At 43.7% G+C, this 15490-nt stretch overlaps 1 protein-coding gene across 2 annotated transcripts in view; it reads left to right on the top strand.

Moving 5' to 3' along the window:
* The window catches only part of KIDINS220 (kinase D interacting substrate 220), a 99978-nt gene that overhangs the window by 33959 nt on the left and 50529 nt on the right, over positions 1-15490 (top strand). For both annotated transcript variants that reach the window (XM_069975703.1, XM_069975702.1), the window contains exon 22: positions 1102-1264. In XM_069975703.1, the coding sequence (XP_069831804.1) occupies positions 1102-1264 (163 nt within the window). The remainder of the gene's footprint in view (positions 1-1101; positions 1265-15490) is intronic.

Here is a 15490-nt window from a genome sequence, read left to right as displayed (position 1 = left end):
CCAATAGTGCTCAAATAGTAGCCCCCCCCCCCCCCCAAGTTTCCCATATAGTAGCCAGCCCTCCCCAATAGTCTCATATAGTAGCCAGCCCTTCCCAATAGTCTCTTTTTATAGTAGACAGCTCTCCCCAGTAGTCTCATATAGTAGCCAGCCCTCCCCCATAGTATCATATAGTAGCCAGCCCTCCCCCATAGTATCATATAGTAGCCAGCCCTCCCCCATAGTATCATATAGTAGCTAGGCCTCCCCCATAGTCTCATATAGTAGCCTGTCTTCCCCATATTCTCTTATTAAGTAGCCAGCCCTCCCCAATAGTCTCTTATATAGTAGCCAACCTCCCCAATAGTCTTTTATAGTAGCCAGCCCATCCTGTAGTCTCATATATTAGCCAGCCCTCCCCAATAGTGCCCCAATCTTAGCCAGCCCGCCAAGTGTTCCATATAGTAGCCAGCCCTCCCCAATAGTCTTTTATAGTAGCCAGCCCTCCCCTGTATTCTTATATAGTAGCCAGCCCTCCCTAGTAGTCTCATATAGTAGCCAGCCCTCCCTAGTAGTCTCATATAGTAGCCAGCCCTCCCCCATAGTCTCTTATATAGTAGCCATCCCTCCCCCATGGTCTCTTATATAGTAGCCATCCCTCCCTAGTAGTCTCATATAGTAGCCAGCCCTCCCCCATAGTGTCATATAGTAGCCATGGCAGGCCAGATGTAATTTAAATTCTGAATTGCCTGGCGGCCCAAAAATAATGGCACCATGGGCCCGATTTGGCCTGCGGGCCAGAGTTTGACATGACTGCTTACCTTTTTAAACAAATCTAACAGCCTTTAGGACTGATGGTTTATCCTTCTCATAGACTGTAAAAGCAGAATGAAGGGTCAGTCACTCAATAGAAATAATTGTCCCCTATATTTTTGCCCATACAGTCATGACCTGGCACATTTTTGTTGAGGTCTCTCTCCCCCATCCCCTCCCAGAACCCTCTGTACAATGTATTGTATATTCATAGATTTTTTTTCCCAGTTTCTGCAGATATATTGTGTAAAATGACTTCTCGCTGCAGAACTTATCTGTCTCATCTGTATTTTTTTTGTCTATTTATAGGAAGGTTACTGAGAGCCAATCAGATTACATTTAATTGGGATAGATTGGCATCATGGATTAACCTTACAGAGCAGTGGCCATACAGAACGTCATGGCTGATCCTGTACCTGGAGGAGACTGAGGCCATCCATGATCAGACCACCCTGAAAACTATATATGAGAGGTGGGTTACTCTTCATAGATGTTTAGAATTGATCCTTTATTAGTTACTGTTCCATCCGTCCAGCAGCCGATGTTTTTTATACAGAACCTGATGATGTGTAAAACCGAGCAAAAAGCTAGAAAGTTCTTACTTTGATAAACCCAGAAGTCATAGCAGATTTTGTATTAAGGGGGTTATCCCAACCTCATAAGGAGATAACTTGCTGGTCAGTGGGCGAATAATAATCGGGACCCCCACCGGCAGGTAACGTGTATTGAACAAACAGAGAAGCATTTCTATGGGACAGTGCTGTACTTGGCTATATTTGGAAGTCCCATAGAGACTTAATGGCATCGGTGAATTACCGGACCCCCCATCCATTAGGTACTTACCACCTATTCTGTGTACAGGAGACAACTTTTACTCTTGGTATATCCCCTTTTAGCATAGTACTTTGTGTTGATGAATATTCTCTGTTTATCACATCTTCTGGATTATTATTTGACGACAGAAATAATCTGACTGACATAGGTCCTGGTCACTGTGTATTATGATGGCAGTGCTCAAGGGGTCATCAAGGTCCATTGACCTGCGTATTATATGATAAGGGTGAAAACACATGATCTGGTTGCACTGCGGGTGGATGCATCAGCTCCTTCTGAAATGCTGCTCTCTTTTTTTTCTTTTTTTTTACGCCCACTTTTGGCATTAATATCCAAACTGCCGAATAGCAAAAACTAGCAATGTATAAATAACAAAAGGAGGTTAATAGCAGCATTTCAGAAGCCGACAGCAATGCAACTGGTTCATGTTTCCCCCCCTTTAAAGGAGTATTCTCATCACGGCTTGTTATCCCCTGCCCATAGGTTAGCGGATGTCAAGCTAATCACTAGGGATCTGAACACTAGGACCCCCACTGATCCCGAGAATGGGGACGCATTGCTCCTGCACCCCATTCATTCTCCAAGGGGGTGCTGAGCGGTTTAGAGTTCTGTGCTCGGAAAAGTACAGGCCATTATGCACTCCATTCATTGTGAGGGGATTGCATTACCATTCTCTGGTTATTGTGGGTCCTGGTGGTCAGACCCCCCCAGCAACCAGCTTATTTACTCCTATGCTATGGATTAGGCATAAGAATCTGAGATATAGGAATACCCCTTTACGCTTGTGGCCCCCTGGTTTTGAGGGCTCATATCATCCTTTAGATAGCCTAACACTTTGGGCACTTGTGTACCCTCTTGATCAATCTTTTTTTAATTGATTTTCTCTTTTAAAATGTAGTGGCAATATTATAACAGAGTAAGACACCGACTTTAAGGGAAAACTACCCTAAAAATGTGGCGTGCTGAAATTATTTTATGCAGGATGCAGAAAAGCAAAATTGTTCAACGCTACAGAGCAATCAATATGCCCGATGCTTCTCTCTTAGGACATCATCTATAGATCAGGGATGGGGAACCTTCGGCCCTCCAGCTGTGGCAAAACTACAATTCCCATCATGCCTGGACAGCCAATTGTAGTTTTGCCACAGCTGGAGGGCCGAAGGTTCCCCATCCCTGATCTATAGAGTCAGGAGGCCTCTATACACATTAGAGGGTTGGCGAGCCCAGCCGAAATCAGAAGCTTTCATGTCTCCTTTCTGTAATGTGTATGGGAACAGTGATCTCAAGCTTGTGGCTATCGGGTTACCTCTGTCCGCATACACAACTCTTTGCTGTCCAAGCAAGCTGGGAGTTGTAGTTTATGTAGGAGTTGCATATATATATTATTGTGGCTCACCAACTAGTCTTTACAAAAAACATTTAATAGTCAGAGCGCTGCAGCTCGTTTTCATACAATATCACGCCAATCCTTTTTTTTTAAGTTATTAGATTTCATTCCATTATATTTTAGGATCCATAAACTGCACATACCTGTTCCTTCCATCAGCGCAAAAACTTCATACCCCGCTACCATTTGTTAAACATATCTTGGACACTCATTGTTTCTAAAGGTTTTTATGAAAATTGGAGCCATATAACGTGGTTAAATTTGCCAAACTGAAGTGACAGTAGATTTCCTGCAGGTGGCAGTGTTGTACAGTTCTGATCAATCTCAGCTCCTAGTTTACCTGAACATATACATGGAGTTCTTGCTTGCACACAATGTGTATTTGAAGTTTAGTGAGAATGTAAGGTAGCCCATATAGCATGTAGGTGAGGATGATGCAGTGATGTCTGTTCACTGCTGACACTGCAGCATAGGACAGGTGGGTTTATGATGCTGCCATAGCAGTAACACAGCCTCCTGGTTATTGCTTGTTTCTCTTATATTTTATCATATTACATTCCCACTTCCACAAAGCTCTGCCTAATAAATATACTGTACCTATAAACTATATTCTTTGCACTTTTCAGAATAGGGAATCGTGTACATGAGCTAGTGTGCAAAGGCTTGCCCTTATGATGTCTCCCGTACACGACACACGCGTAGAAGAGGGGGATCTTGCTCCTCTGTATATTACACACTCAAAAGCAGCATAGAGGATATTATATAGCAGTGTAAGCTGTGAATCCTGTTCTAGAGTGAGATACACTCACCGGCCACTTTATTAGGTACACCATGCTAGTAACTGGTTGGACCCCCTTTTGCCTTCAGAACTGCCTCAATTCTTGGTGGCATAGATACAACAAGGTGCTGGAAGCATTCCTCAGAGATTTTGGTCCATATTGACATGATGGCATCACACAGTTGCCGCAGATTTGTCGGCTGCACATCCATGATGCGAATCTCCCGTTCCACCACATCCCAAAGATGCTCTATTGGATTGCGATCTGGTGACTGTGGAGGCCATTGGAGTACAGTGAACTCATTGTCATGTTCAAGAAACCAGTCTGAGATGATTCTAGCTATATAACATGGCGCATTATCCTGCTGAAAGTAGCCATCAGATGTTGGGTACATTGTGGTCATAAAGGGATGGACATGGTCAGCAACAATACTCAGGTAGGCTGTGGCGTTGCAACGATGCTCAATTGGTACCAAGGGGCCCAAAGAGTGCCAAGAAAATATTCCCCACACCATGACACCACCACCACCAGCCTGAACCGTTGATACAAGGCAGGATGGATCCATGCTTTCATGTTGTTGACGCCAAATTCTGACCCTACCATCCGAATGTAGCAGCAGAAATCGAGACTCATCAGACCAGGCAACGTTTTTCCAATCTTCTACTGTCCAATTTCGATGAGCTTGTGCAAATTGTAGCCTCAGTTTCCTGTTCTTAGCTGAAAGGAGTGGCACCCGGTGTGGTCTTCTGCTGCTGTAGCCCATCTGCCTCAAAGTTGGAGGTACTGTGCATTCAGAGATGCTCTTCTGCCTACCTTGGTTGTAACGGTTGGCTATTTGAGTCACTGTTGCCTTTCTATCAGCTCGAACCAGTCTGCCCATTCTCCTCTGACCTCTGGCATCAACAAGGCATTTCCGCCCACAGAACTGCCGCTCACTGGATGTTTTTTCTTTTTCGGACCATTCTCTGTAAACCCTAGAGATGGTTGTGCGTGAAAATCCCAGTAGATCAGCAGTTTCTGAAATACTCAGACCAGCCCTTCTGGCACCAACAACCATGCCACGTTCAAAGGCCCTCAAATCACCGTTCTTCCCCATACTGATGCTCGGTTTGAACTGCAGGAGATTGTCTTGACCATGTCTACAGGCCTAAATGCACTGAGTTGCCGCCATGTGATTGGCTGATTAGAAATTAAGTGGTAACGTGCAGTTGGACAGGTGTACCTAATAAAGTGGCCGGTGAGTGTATAACACAAGAGCTTTCAGCAGCTTCTATGTCTCCTCTGTCTCCGTCTGCAACTATCTCCTTTCCCTCTTCATAGACTTCCATGGGCAGCATGTAATCTGATTCTTCTGCGAAGTGTGCCTCTTCTGCCAAGAGGTACTTGAGCGGTTTGTGAGTGAATTATGAGCTTAGGAGTCGGGGTAAAGGAGTGTGCCTGATTAATGGAGAACAAATCATTTTAGCTGATAAGGTATACTAGAAATAAGGGATTATCCAGCGTGGCCACTTTCTTTCAGAGACGGCACCACTCTTGTCTCCAGTTTGGGTGCAGGTTTTGCAACTCTGTTCCATTCCATTGAAGTAAATGTAGCTGAATTGTAAACCGCACCTGTACTGTGACAAGAGTTGTGTTGTCTCTGGAAGAAAGTGGCCATGTTTTTCTAATGCTGGATAACCCCTTTCATTTTGCTTATACTGTTGACTTAAGCAGTTGTTAGATTTCTAAAACTAGTATTGAGCCCAGTGGTAGCTGTATAGCCATGTGTGCTGTGAGTTCTCTCCATATACCTGCTGTCCTTTCTTTGGCTAGTTTGCTCGGCATTGACCCTTTACTTGTGCCCTGTTGCTGGGGCTCTCTGGAATCTCAATATCCCCGTGAGTTACTTTAATGAGTGAATAAGAGGTTTAGCCGGGATTTTCTTGTGGATTGCGGGCCTGAGAGGCATTAGTGAAATAAATAAATATACAGTCTCCGTCTGTGCAGGTCTGCTGTGCTCCTCCTCGCCTCTCGCCCGGAGCAGATGGGAGACAACAGCCTTTAAAGTGGATAGTTAAATCCTGCCGCTGCCGGCTCTTCTCCTGTGCCGTCCCTGCCCTTTGCCTCGCGAATATTTTCCATCCTGATCCTACAGGCGAAACACTTGGAAAATGAGTAATTGCAGATAAATGTGGTGACCTCTCGTGCAGCTCAAGGTTCACAGCCAGCATCAATAGATAAGGCGTGTGCCCGGAGGTCCTAGAGAGGAGCGCAGCTCTTGGTGCATCACCGCCATTACAAGCTGCAGGTTTTTCTACAGCACATAAACTAGCTAAATTGGATTGTCTTTTTATAAGATGCTTATCAGACATCCCTGCTGGGTATATGAGGCGGAATTGTACAATCCCTTGTACGTTCATGTAGGGGCCAAAGGCTGCAGGGGCCAGAATAGATTCCCACTCATGCAGAAAGAGGACTTGTATTACAACATGTTTTAACACTTGGGGCAGCATGGCAGTGTATGATGCCTTCCCATCCCCTACGTCCTGCTCTTGAGTGACAGCTCTAGCATATAGTATATTACATTGCAGACTAACCTAAAGAGCGATGGTTTGTAGAAGAGAACATGATGATTCCCTGCCTAGTGGACGCTGGCGTCACGTTAGAATACAGATCATGAGTTTAGTTACGGGAAGGGGGAGGATAACTCTACTTATACTTACAATGTCATACACTGTCCGTAGAAATTAGTATATAACAATCATTAGTACTGATAGATGTAATATTAAAGGGAATGTACCACTTCCCATAATTTAAAATAAAATTTATATGGCTTGGAGATCCTGGGGGCACCGACCGTTTTTGAAAACGCTGCCTTGTTCCTGCCACCTGCCCCGGTTTCTTTATATGCAAATAGGGCCTCTCGATGCAGTGGAGGCCCAGCGCCCCCCAGTGTAGCAATATCTCCTCCCCTGGATGAAGCAGCCAGACTTGATTCTGAAGGAGCCGCATCACCCAGGGGAGGAGATATCAATGCACTGGGGGCACTGGGCCCGCCTCCAGTGCACCCAACGGCCCTATATGCATTTAGCGAAACCGGCACAGATGGCGGGAACCTGGTGTCGGTTTAAAAAACCTATAGCGTCACAGTGATCTATGCGCCGACCAGGTTATATATATATATATATATATATATATATATATATATATATATATATATATATATATATATATATATATATAAAGTGACTATGGAAAGTGGTATATTCACTTTGATAATCCCGTCTCCTGTCCACTTGTCTGAATGTGAGCAAGTCCTTAAAAGTTGCTTTCACCATAATTTCCGTGCAGCCAAATTTCCCCAAATCAGCAAACGGAGACTGAAATGAATAAGATCTATGTTTTCACCACCATTCATGTTTAGGAGGAAAAAAATGGCTCCGCAACAAGAGATTGTCCATCGAAACAAATTTTCAATGATCTGCTTCTCTTTCAAGAGTCACTGTCGTGATTTTTTTTTTTTTTGCAGAAATCAATAGTCCAGGCGATTTTAAGAAACTTTGTAATTGGGTTTATTGGCCGAAAAATGAATTTTTATCATGAAAAAGCAGTTTGAAGCTCTCCCCCCTGTCTTCATTGTTCTCCTATGGAGAGAGGGAAATAAAACACCAAAACAGGACAACAAAGAGTTAATCTACAAATACATCACCGCCTATCTTTTCTGACAGTCAGCACTGACCTCTCTGTCCTCTGAATACAGCTTCACCCAGCTCCATGTTTGTGTAATCCTTTGTTCTCTGCTCTCTGCTGCCGGCTAACTCCCTCCTCCCCCCCTCCCCCCTCTATAGAACAGACAGGGTTGTGTCTGATGCAACATTTCACAATTTCCTGATTTTTTTTGCAGTGGATGACAGAAAGGAGAGGAGGGGGGGACCTGGGAAAAGTCTTTTTAAATGCAGATAATGGCATATTTGGCTAATAAACCCAATTACAAAGTTTCTTAAAATCGCCTGGACTATTGATTTCTCCCAAAAAAATTTCACGACAGTGACTCCTTCAGTTTAGCCCACCAGATGTGATTACATACATATTTGTGTACTTTCATTGTATGCCGTCTTTGGGCATGTGGACATTGTTGCAATGTTTTTATTTTTTCAAAGTCATCTTTCAATTTTTATTTTAATCAAGTCTATTTCCTTATGTAGTGTATATGTAGACTCGTATCTCCAAGGCAACAGACTACAGGCAGATCTTGTGTAGTCTGATACTCCCTGTGTCCTCTGCTTTCAAACCTACAGGAGCTTAAAGGGGAGATGCCCAGCAAAAATTTTTATCCAAGTATTGTATTGCCCCCAAAAGTTATACAAATCACCAATATAGACTTATGGGAAATGCTTATAAAGTGCTTTTTTCCCTGCACTTACTACTACATCAAGGCTTCACTTCCTGGATAAAATGATGACGTCACGACCCAACTCCCAGAGCTGTGCGGGCTGTGGCTGCTGGAGAGGATGATGACAGGGGGACACTGAGGGACACAGGGGACTGGAGGGACACTGAGCATCCCCCTGCCATCATCCTCTCCACCAGCCACAGCCCGCACAGCTCTGGGAGTCGGGTCGTGACATCATCTTATCCAGGAAGTGACATCACCATTTTATCCAGGAAGTGACATCACCATGTTATCCAGGAAGTGAGGCCTTGATGCAGTAGTAAGTGCAGGGAAAAAAGCAATTTATAAGCATTTCCCGTAATAAGTGTATATTGGTGATTTGTATAACTTTTGGGGGCAATACAATACTTCAATAAAAAATTCCGCCGGACTTCTCCTTTGAAATCATATTGTCCTAGAGCCATGAGAAGAGCTTTGATTAGTTGTGGGATGGGTGTTTGGGCCCCCATCTGTTTCTAAAAGGAAGTGTGCATGAAACTAGACAGCCCCATAAACTTACATTATGAGTTATTTTAGCACAGAGCTTGGAGAGAATAATGTGCTTATCCCACACTACTTCCCTGTTCTAGCAGGGGACCCTGACCCATCCAAACTATTGGCATGTCTCGGCAATTGTTTTTAAAGTGATGGTGCCCATTTTATGCTATAAAATTGCTTTTGGAGTCAATTTTTTAGAGCCAGACAGAGGAGTGGGTACTGTACAGGTCTCTTCTTTCCACTTTTATTGTCCTCTTTGACCTATTTTCATGTTTGGCTTAAAATCTCTTCACAGCCTATACCATAAATGCCGGATATCCGCAGTTCCCAACCTCTGGTCTGTCCCCATAGAAGTAAATGTAGAGAGCCTTGGCCAAGCATGGCCCCCTTTTTATTTACTGGATCCCTCATCAGGTGGGTCAGGGTTAGGGGATGCCCATTCTGGGGATAGGTCCAGGTCCTGGTAGAAATCAAGTTAATTTTAAATAATTCTGTTTGCCAGCAGCCACCTCTAGGGGTAGCTTATTGAAGTCTGGTTTATTATGCAGTTCAATAAAAAAATATAGTGTTGGGTTGTACATGTACTGCAGGTTTGGAGACATGTTTGGGAAGAATAAAGCTACGACTGCTATGAAACCCCTGCTAAAAATGTTGGACATAAAAAGAAAGTGTTAAAAGTTGTCGCTGACTATAAATGCTGATGTGCACAAAGTTGTACTGGTGGTATGCAGTACAATCTGGAGGTATTAGATATGTGACTTTGTATACACCCTGACGGGCCACGAGTCACACTTGTGATCTGTTATAGATGGGTCCAAGCACAATAAACACGTCTTATAAATAGAACATGTTTGTCCTGCATATTTCTACAAAACCCCATTTTGTGGTTGTCCTCGGACTGTCCCTGCAAGGCTGTCACCGGTCACTCCATCTGAGGAATTCTTCTCTACTAGAACAACACAGTTGCATAACAGAAACCAGTGTCTCAAGGCCTCAGACACCCACCCAGTGAATGTAGAAAATGGATACAGAGTTTGATGTGAAGTCTGAGCCCGGATGCAATATTCTGGGAAAATGCGTGACCAAAGGGATCTATAGAGAGAGATGAAAAAATGGAGATGAATTTCCCGGACAGTTATATTAAAGGGGAACTCCAAAGAAATTTTCCTTCTTTCAAATCAACTGGAGTCAGAAAATTATACAGATATGTAATTTACTTCTATGTAAAAATGTCAAGTCTTCCACTACTTAGTAGCCGCTGTATGTCTTGCAGGCAGTGCTCTCTGCTGCCACCTCTGTCCATGTCAGGAATTGTCCAGAGCAGGAGAGGTATTCTATAGGGATATGTTGTTGCTCTGGACAGTTACTGTCACAGACAGAGGTGGCAGTAGAGAGCACCGTGTAAGACTGGAAAGCATATACAGTGGTACCTTGGTTTAAGAGTAACTTGGATTAAGAGCGTTTTGCAAGAAGAGCTCACAGTTTTTCAAAATTGTAACTTTGTTTAAGAGCTCCCTGTTCTGGGTGGGAGGGGGAGTGGGGAAGGGGCATGGTCTGCATAGGGGGGTCTACAGCCCTGTACACTGGCCCAGGAAGTCTCCCTCACCTTCTAAATCATAGCAGATCCACTTCGGGCTGCGGCTTGCTTCAGGGGACAGGACTGTGGAGGTAATCTCTTTATAGCTGTAACCCCTCTCTCCCTGGACAGAGTGTGCTGCTATACTGTGCCCACATATGTCCTGCTCATTCCTTCCTGCTCCCTGCAGTCTGTGTCAGCCCTTGTGTTTCCCATCCTCTCCATTCCTGCTATAATCTACCTGCACTCACACTCAGTTGTACACACTGCTGCTATAATCTGCCTGCACTTAGTCAGCTATACACACTGCTGTTATAATGTGCCTGCACTTACAGTCAGCTATACACACTGCTGCTATAATGTGCCTGCACTTACACTCAGCCTTTCTCACTGCTGTATAGAAAAGTTTCTGTCACTATCCTCCTGCACAGCTCTGTGATTCTCACTTCCTAATTGGTCCATTCTGAACACACACACCTTTCCCATTGCTGTCATGTGACCACACAGACCTCTGACAGCAGCCCTGCTCCTCTATTCTAGCCTGTTGTACTACGCTCCTGCGTTATGGGGATCTGCAGTTCCATCCTATATCTACAAACTGCTGCTGTATTTTCAGGTTTATGCCCTTACTATACATTATACACCACATTCTGATTGCTATACTGTACAGTAACTTATAATATCACATATTCAGCTGTTTCTGAATGTTTGTTTCATTTGTTTTACATATTATTCAGAATAAAAAAAATCATTATTTTGAGATGTGACCAATTATCTCCATATCGGTGATTTCTTATGGGAAAATTTGCTACGATTTAAGAGTAAATTTAGATTACAAGCGCGGTCCTGGAACAAGTTATGCTCATAATCCAAGGCACCACTGTATTACTTTCTGCAGGACATACAGTAGCTGATAAGTACTGAAAGACTTTCCATTTTGAAGTAGAAGTAAATTACAAAGCTTAAAGCGTAACATTCATTTCAGGGTCATTTTTCTGAAAACATTAAATATCAACAGTACAAGCGATTTTAAGAAACTCTGTAATAGGTTTTATGTACTAAAAGAGTTTCCTTCTGTAGTGAAAAAGCAATCTCCCAGCCTCCCCCCTCACATCAGATGAAGCAGGATTTCTGTCTCCATTATGTGGCTATGGAGAGGGGAGGGGCTGTTAGGAGTGACTGAGCACGGAGCAGTCCTGCACAGCACAACACCCTGCAATCTTCTCTCAGTAAGTTCATAGATAAGCACAGACCTTTCTGACCCCAGAATCCTGCGGTTTAGGTGCCCAGAGAGTCTACAAACAGCTGACCTTCATGTCACCTCTTCCTGCTCCCTCATCTCCCTCGGCCCTTCCCCCCTTCATAGGCTTACAATGGAGAGAGCAGAGCCCGTCTTCACTGGCTTCTCTGTAATGAAGACGAGTTTGCCTGATAATTCACAGACAAGAAGTCAGGGGGGGAGGCTGGGAGATTGCTTCTTGAGTACAGGAGGCTTTTTTGGCTGATGAAACCTATTACAGAGTTTCTTAAAATCGCTTATACTACTGATTTCTGCAATAAAAAAAAACATGACAGTTACTCTTTAATAACTTACTGACAGATGATTTGAAAGAAAAAAAGAATTCCATAGATCCAGAGAGTGGGAACACAAAGTCCCCACAGTGAGTGGAGTGCAGATGTGCATGGCCGCCATGCAGATATGGATAGGGGTTAACGGGCTGAGATTGGAATACCCCGTTAACTCACATTCCAGAAGAAGTGTTAAACATTTTGTTGTATGCATTGGGAGCTTTCATTTTCATTATGGCCAATTTACAGTGCAAACACAATGTTAAGTAGCCTAAGTGAAATATTAATCTGAAAATCGCCAGCCAGCCAGTGTAATATACGTATTAGTGCAACAAGACACCCAGTACTTTTTCTAGCTGTCTGTGGTGCCAAATAGGTAAAAATTCTCCTTTTGTGCCACAGTGAAGTGTCAGAGGGGCGTGGTCAAGGCATTAGAGTTTCCTTAGCCGAAACACTTCTCTTTTCTTATCCCGCACCAGCTCCCGTTTTGAGTGACTGTCAGGCCTTGGCTTCCGTAGCTGGGTCCTGTTAAACGCTGTGCTTTTGGGTAGCAACACATGATTGGTAAATCTTCCAGCTTAAGGCTAGGTTCACACTGCGTTTTCAGCATCCGTTTAACGCATCCGTTTTTTTTGCAAAAAACGCATGAAAAACGGATTGCAAAAAACGGATTCATTTGTGTGCATCCGTTTTTCCATTGACTTCCATTATAAAAAAAAACGGATCCGTTTTTTTTGGCGGACCAAAACGGACCAAAAAACGTTGCTGACCCTATTTTTCTGGACGTTAAAAAAAACGGATCCGTTAAACGGATGCTGAAAACGCAGTGTGAACCTAGCCTAAGCAGCTGACTCACTACATGTGCCACAATCCAAAAGGATTTTAACAGAGCTTGACTGCTGAGTCTCGTTACTCATCACCTGCGGCACTGTCCAGGTCCCATTCCTGCTCTCCACCATTGCCCAGTCTGGTCCTTTGCTATACTCTACACTGGTTCCAGGGCTGCTCCCCTCTTTCAGCATCCACTTGTCTGGTGTTGTCTTCCTTCTGACCCCTGCTGCAATCGTACCCCTGGCCACTAGGGTGTGTTGACGCCTTCTCTGGATTTATAGAGGCTTGCATGTCTCCACATGCTACTGCAGTTTGCCAATGCAGAGCCACCTGCATCAGTTTAAACTAGCTCCGCCTGCTCCTCCCTGCCTGAGTGTTGTTGCATTTCTGTACACATAGCTAATGTGTCTTTCTGCTATTCTTGCTGTATTCCCTTGTATCCTGACCGGTGGCTATTCTTTGTGTTATACTTCCTATCCGACTCCTGCCTGTACCATATTTCTCTCCTTTTGCCATGATTGACAGCAGGGAAATACAGAATGCTGTTGTGCACAGCTCCCCTCGACAACTTTTGACATGATGCTTTGAGAAGGTCTTTCACCTCCAGTGCAGGGATTGAGCAAGCAGACGTATGGCGACTGTTAGATGAATCTACCCGTCTGTTCCCCGCCGTCGGACCATAATGAGCGGCACCAGGGCCCGGTGTTCTGTGGGTGACTGGACGGCCACAGTCGCCTTTATTTCTCCAGCAGGCACAGCTGACCGTTCTTGCCTCCACAAAACATACAGCTATGAAATAAACATGGCCATTCCGAACCAATTTTCCACATGGACCTCGAGAAAGCGAAGCCTGCGTTCTGTTAGATTTAATAGCGACGGATGGTTAATGCCTCCATTTTTAGTCGAGCACTTTGTAATGTACACAAATGGCCCAGCTGCAGCCCAGGACGTATAGCGCCATTACCTGATTGCGTGTTCGGCATCTAATAACAAGGTACCATCCTACTCCGTCATAGCATGCGGGGGCAGGAACATCTTGTATTTACAGCAGCAGCAGGAGATAAACCATAACACGCTTATTTTTATTATTAAGAAATTCAAATTTGGTGAAACAATTGGAAAATGTTGTTTTCGGGGGTTTTTTCCATTGTTTTTTTTTTCAGTTTTTTTTTTTTTCTTCTTTGCAAGTAGTAAAATTTATTTTTTCCATAAAAAGCCTCATTTGTTTTTATAGTAATTTGATGATACATCTGCTTGCTTTATTCAGCTGAAAAAGGGAAACGTTACTTCTTGGTGTTTTGTGAAATTGCTTGGTTAAATTATTTTCTAAATCGTTCAACTTTTAACAAATGACATTTGATACCAACACTGGAAAGTAATTTCAGCTAATTAAGTAGATCCTTCTATAAACCATCCGAACATTAAGATGACAAACTGTTCATTCAGGATTATTTTAATTGGGACAATTATTGTAATTTTGATGCAATTATGTGTTGAGTTAAAAGCTTTTGTCTAAATCATTGGAGGGATTTTTTTTTTGTATCATACAAGATAAAAGAGTGATGTAAAAATGGAGATTATTGCATGTTTTTTTATAACCCCTCCCTTTACCAGATGAAGCCTAATATTATGAAATCCTATCCCGGATATATGATGGTTTGCCCCCATTCTTCGGTAAATTTAATAAGATGAGTTGTGTAGATTATGCTAGTTATTATGAGGGGTTTCCCCGTAATTATCAATAAACGCTAGATTCGGGGACCCCTAGTGATCGCTAGAAGGGGGAAGGACCTGATGGTTGTTTGAGGGGGTGGGATTAAACCATCACAAGCTTGTTATGGACATCTAGCACCAGGCACCTTCACTGATCTGCTGTCAGCATATGCATATAACAGGGTTGGAAATGGCTGTACATTCGCTTTTATGGGATCTCAGTGGAGTAGTAAAGACTAGAGATGAGCGAATCTACAGTAAGGGTAGATGCACACAGAGAAATTGTCGCCAAAAACTTGTCCCTGCACTCCCTCTTCCCTCTCCACCAGCTCCATTTATATGCTCGGGTGGATTCCGCTGTCCGCCCAAAGAATTGTCATGTCAGTGAGCTTTACTTTGTATGCATATACCCTAAGAGCGAAGCGCTTTGTTCCTATCGACATTCTGCTCATCAGGGTGCGGCTTTGAAGTCTGCTCTGCTCCATGCCGCTCCTCCCCGGGTGCTGAGAAAAGATGGATCCAGTCCTGGGAAACTGATTAGAGGTGGCTGGAGAAGTTGGCTGCAGCCCTAAGTCTGTCAGGAAACCATGGATACAGCCATAGGCCATAGGCTGTATCCATGTTTTCTTGGACTCCCTAGGGCTGCAAGTTCTTCAGCCATGGTAATTAAATGCTGACCAATCAGACTCGAGCATGCTTGAGTTGCGCTTATCTCTACTAAAGACCCTTTTACATGGACAGATCAAATGATTATTTGTAGCCTGACTACACAATTTATCTATCCTTGTGAAGGCTTATCAAACGATTGTCGATCTAACCGATCAGTTATCTTCAGCCCAGGTAAAAGGTCCCTAACACAGCACAACCACTTCACAATTTACAGAGCAGTCTGCCCTTGGTCCTGTTCACTGTGTTTTCACTACCCCCCACAATCTTGTACTTGTCCCCAGAAGCTTCAAGCTTTTTCACATGGGCAAAAAACACATGGTTGTACCTCACTAAAAAAAGTTTTGCTTTTTAAGTGTGGTTTGTCCTAGTCCCATAGAACAGTGATTTTCAACCTTTTTTGAGCCGCGGCACACTTTTTATACTTAAAAAAT

The sequence above is a fragment of the Dendropsophus ebraccatus genome, chromosome 6, assembly GCF_027789765.1.
Source record: "Dendropsophus ebraccatus isolate aDenEbr1 chromosome 6, aDenEbr1.pat, whole genome shotgun sequence".
In the NCBI taxonomy this organism is placed as follows: domain Eukaryota; kingdom Metazoa; phylum Chordata; class Amphibia; order Anura; family Hylidae; genus Dendropsophus; species Dendropsophus ebraccatus.
This window is presented reverse-complemented; position numbering and strand designations above follow the sequence as displayed.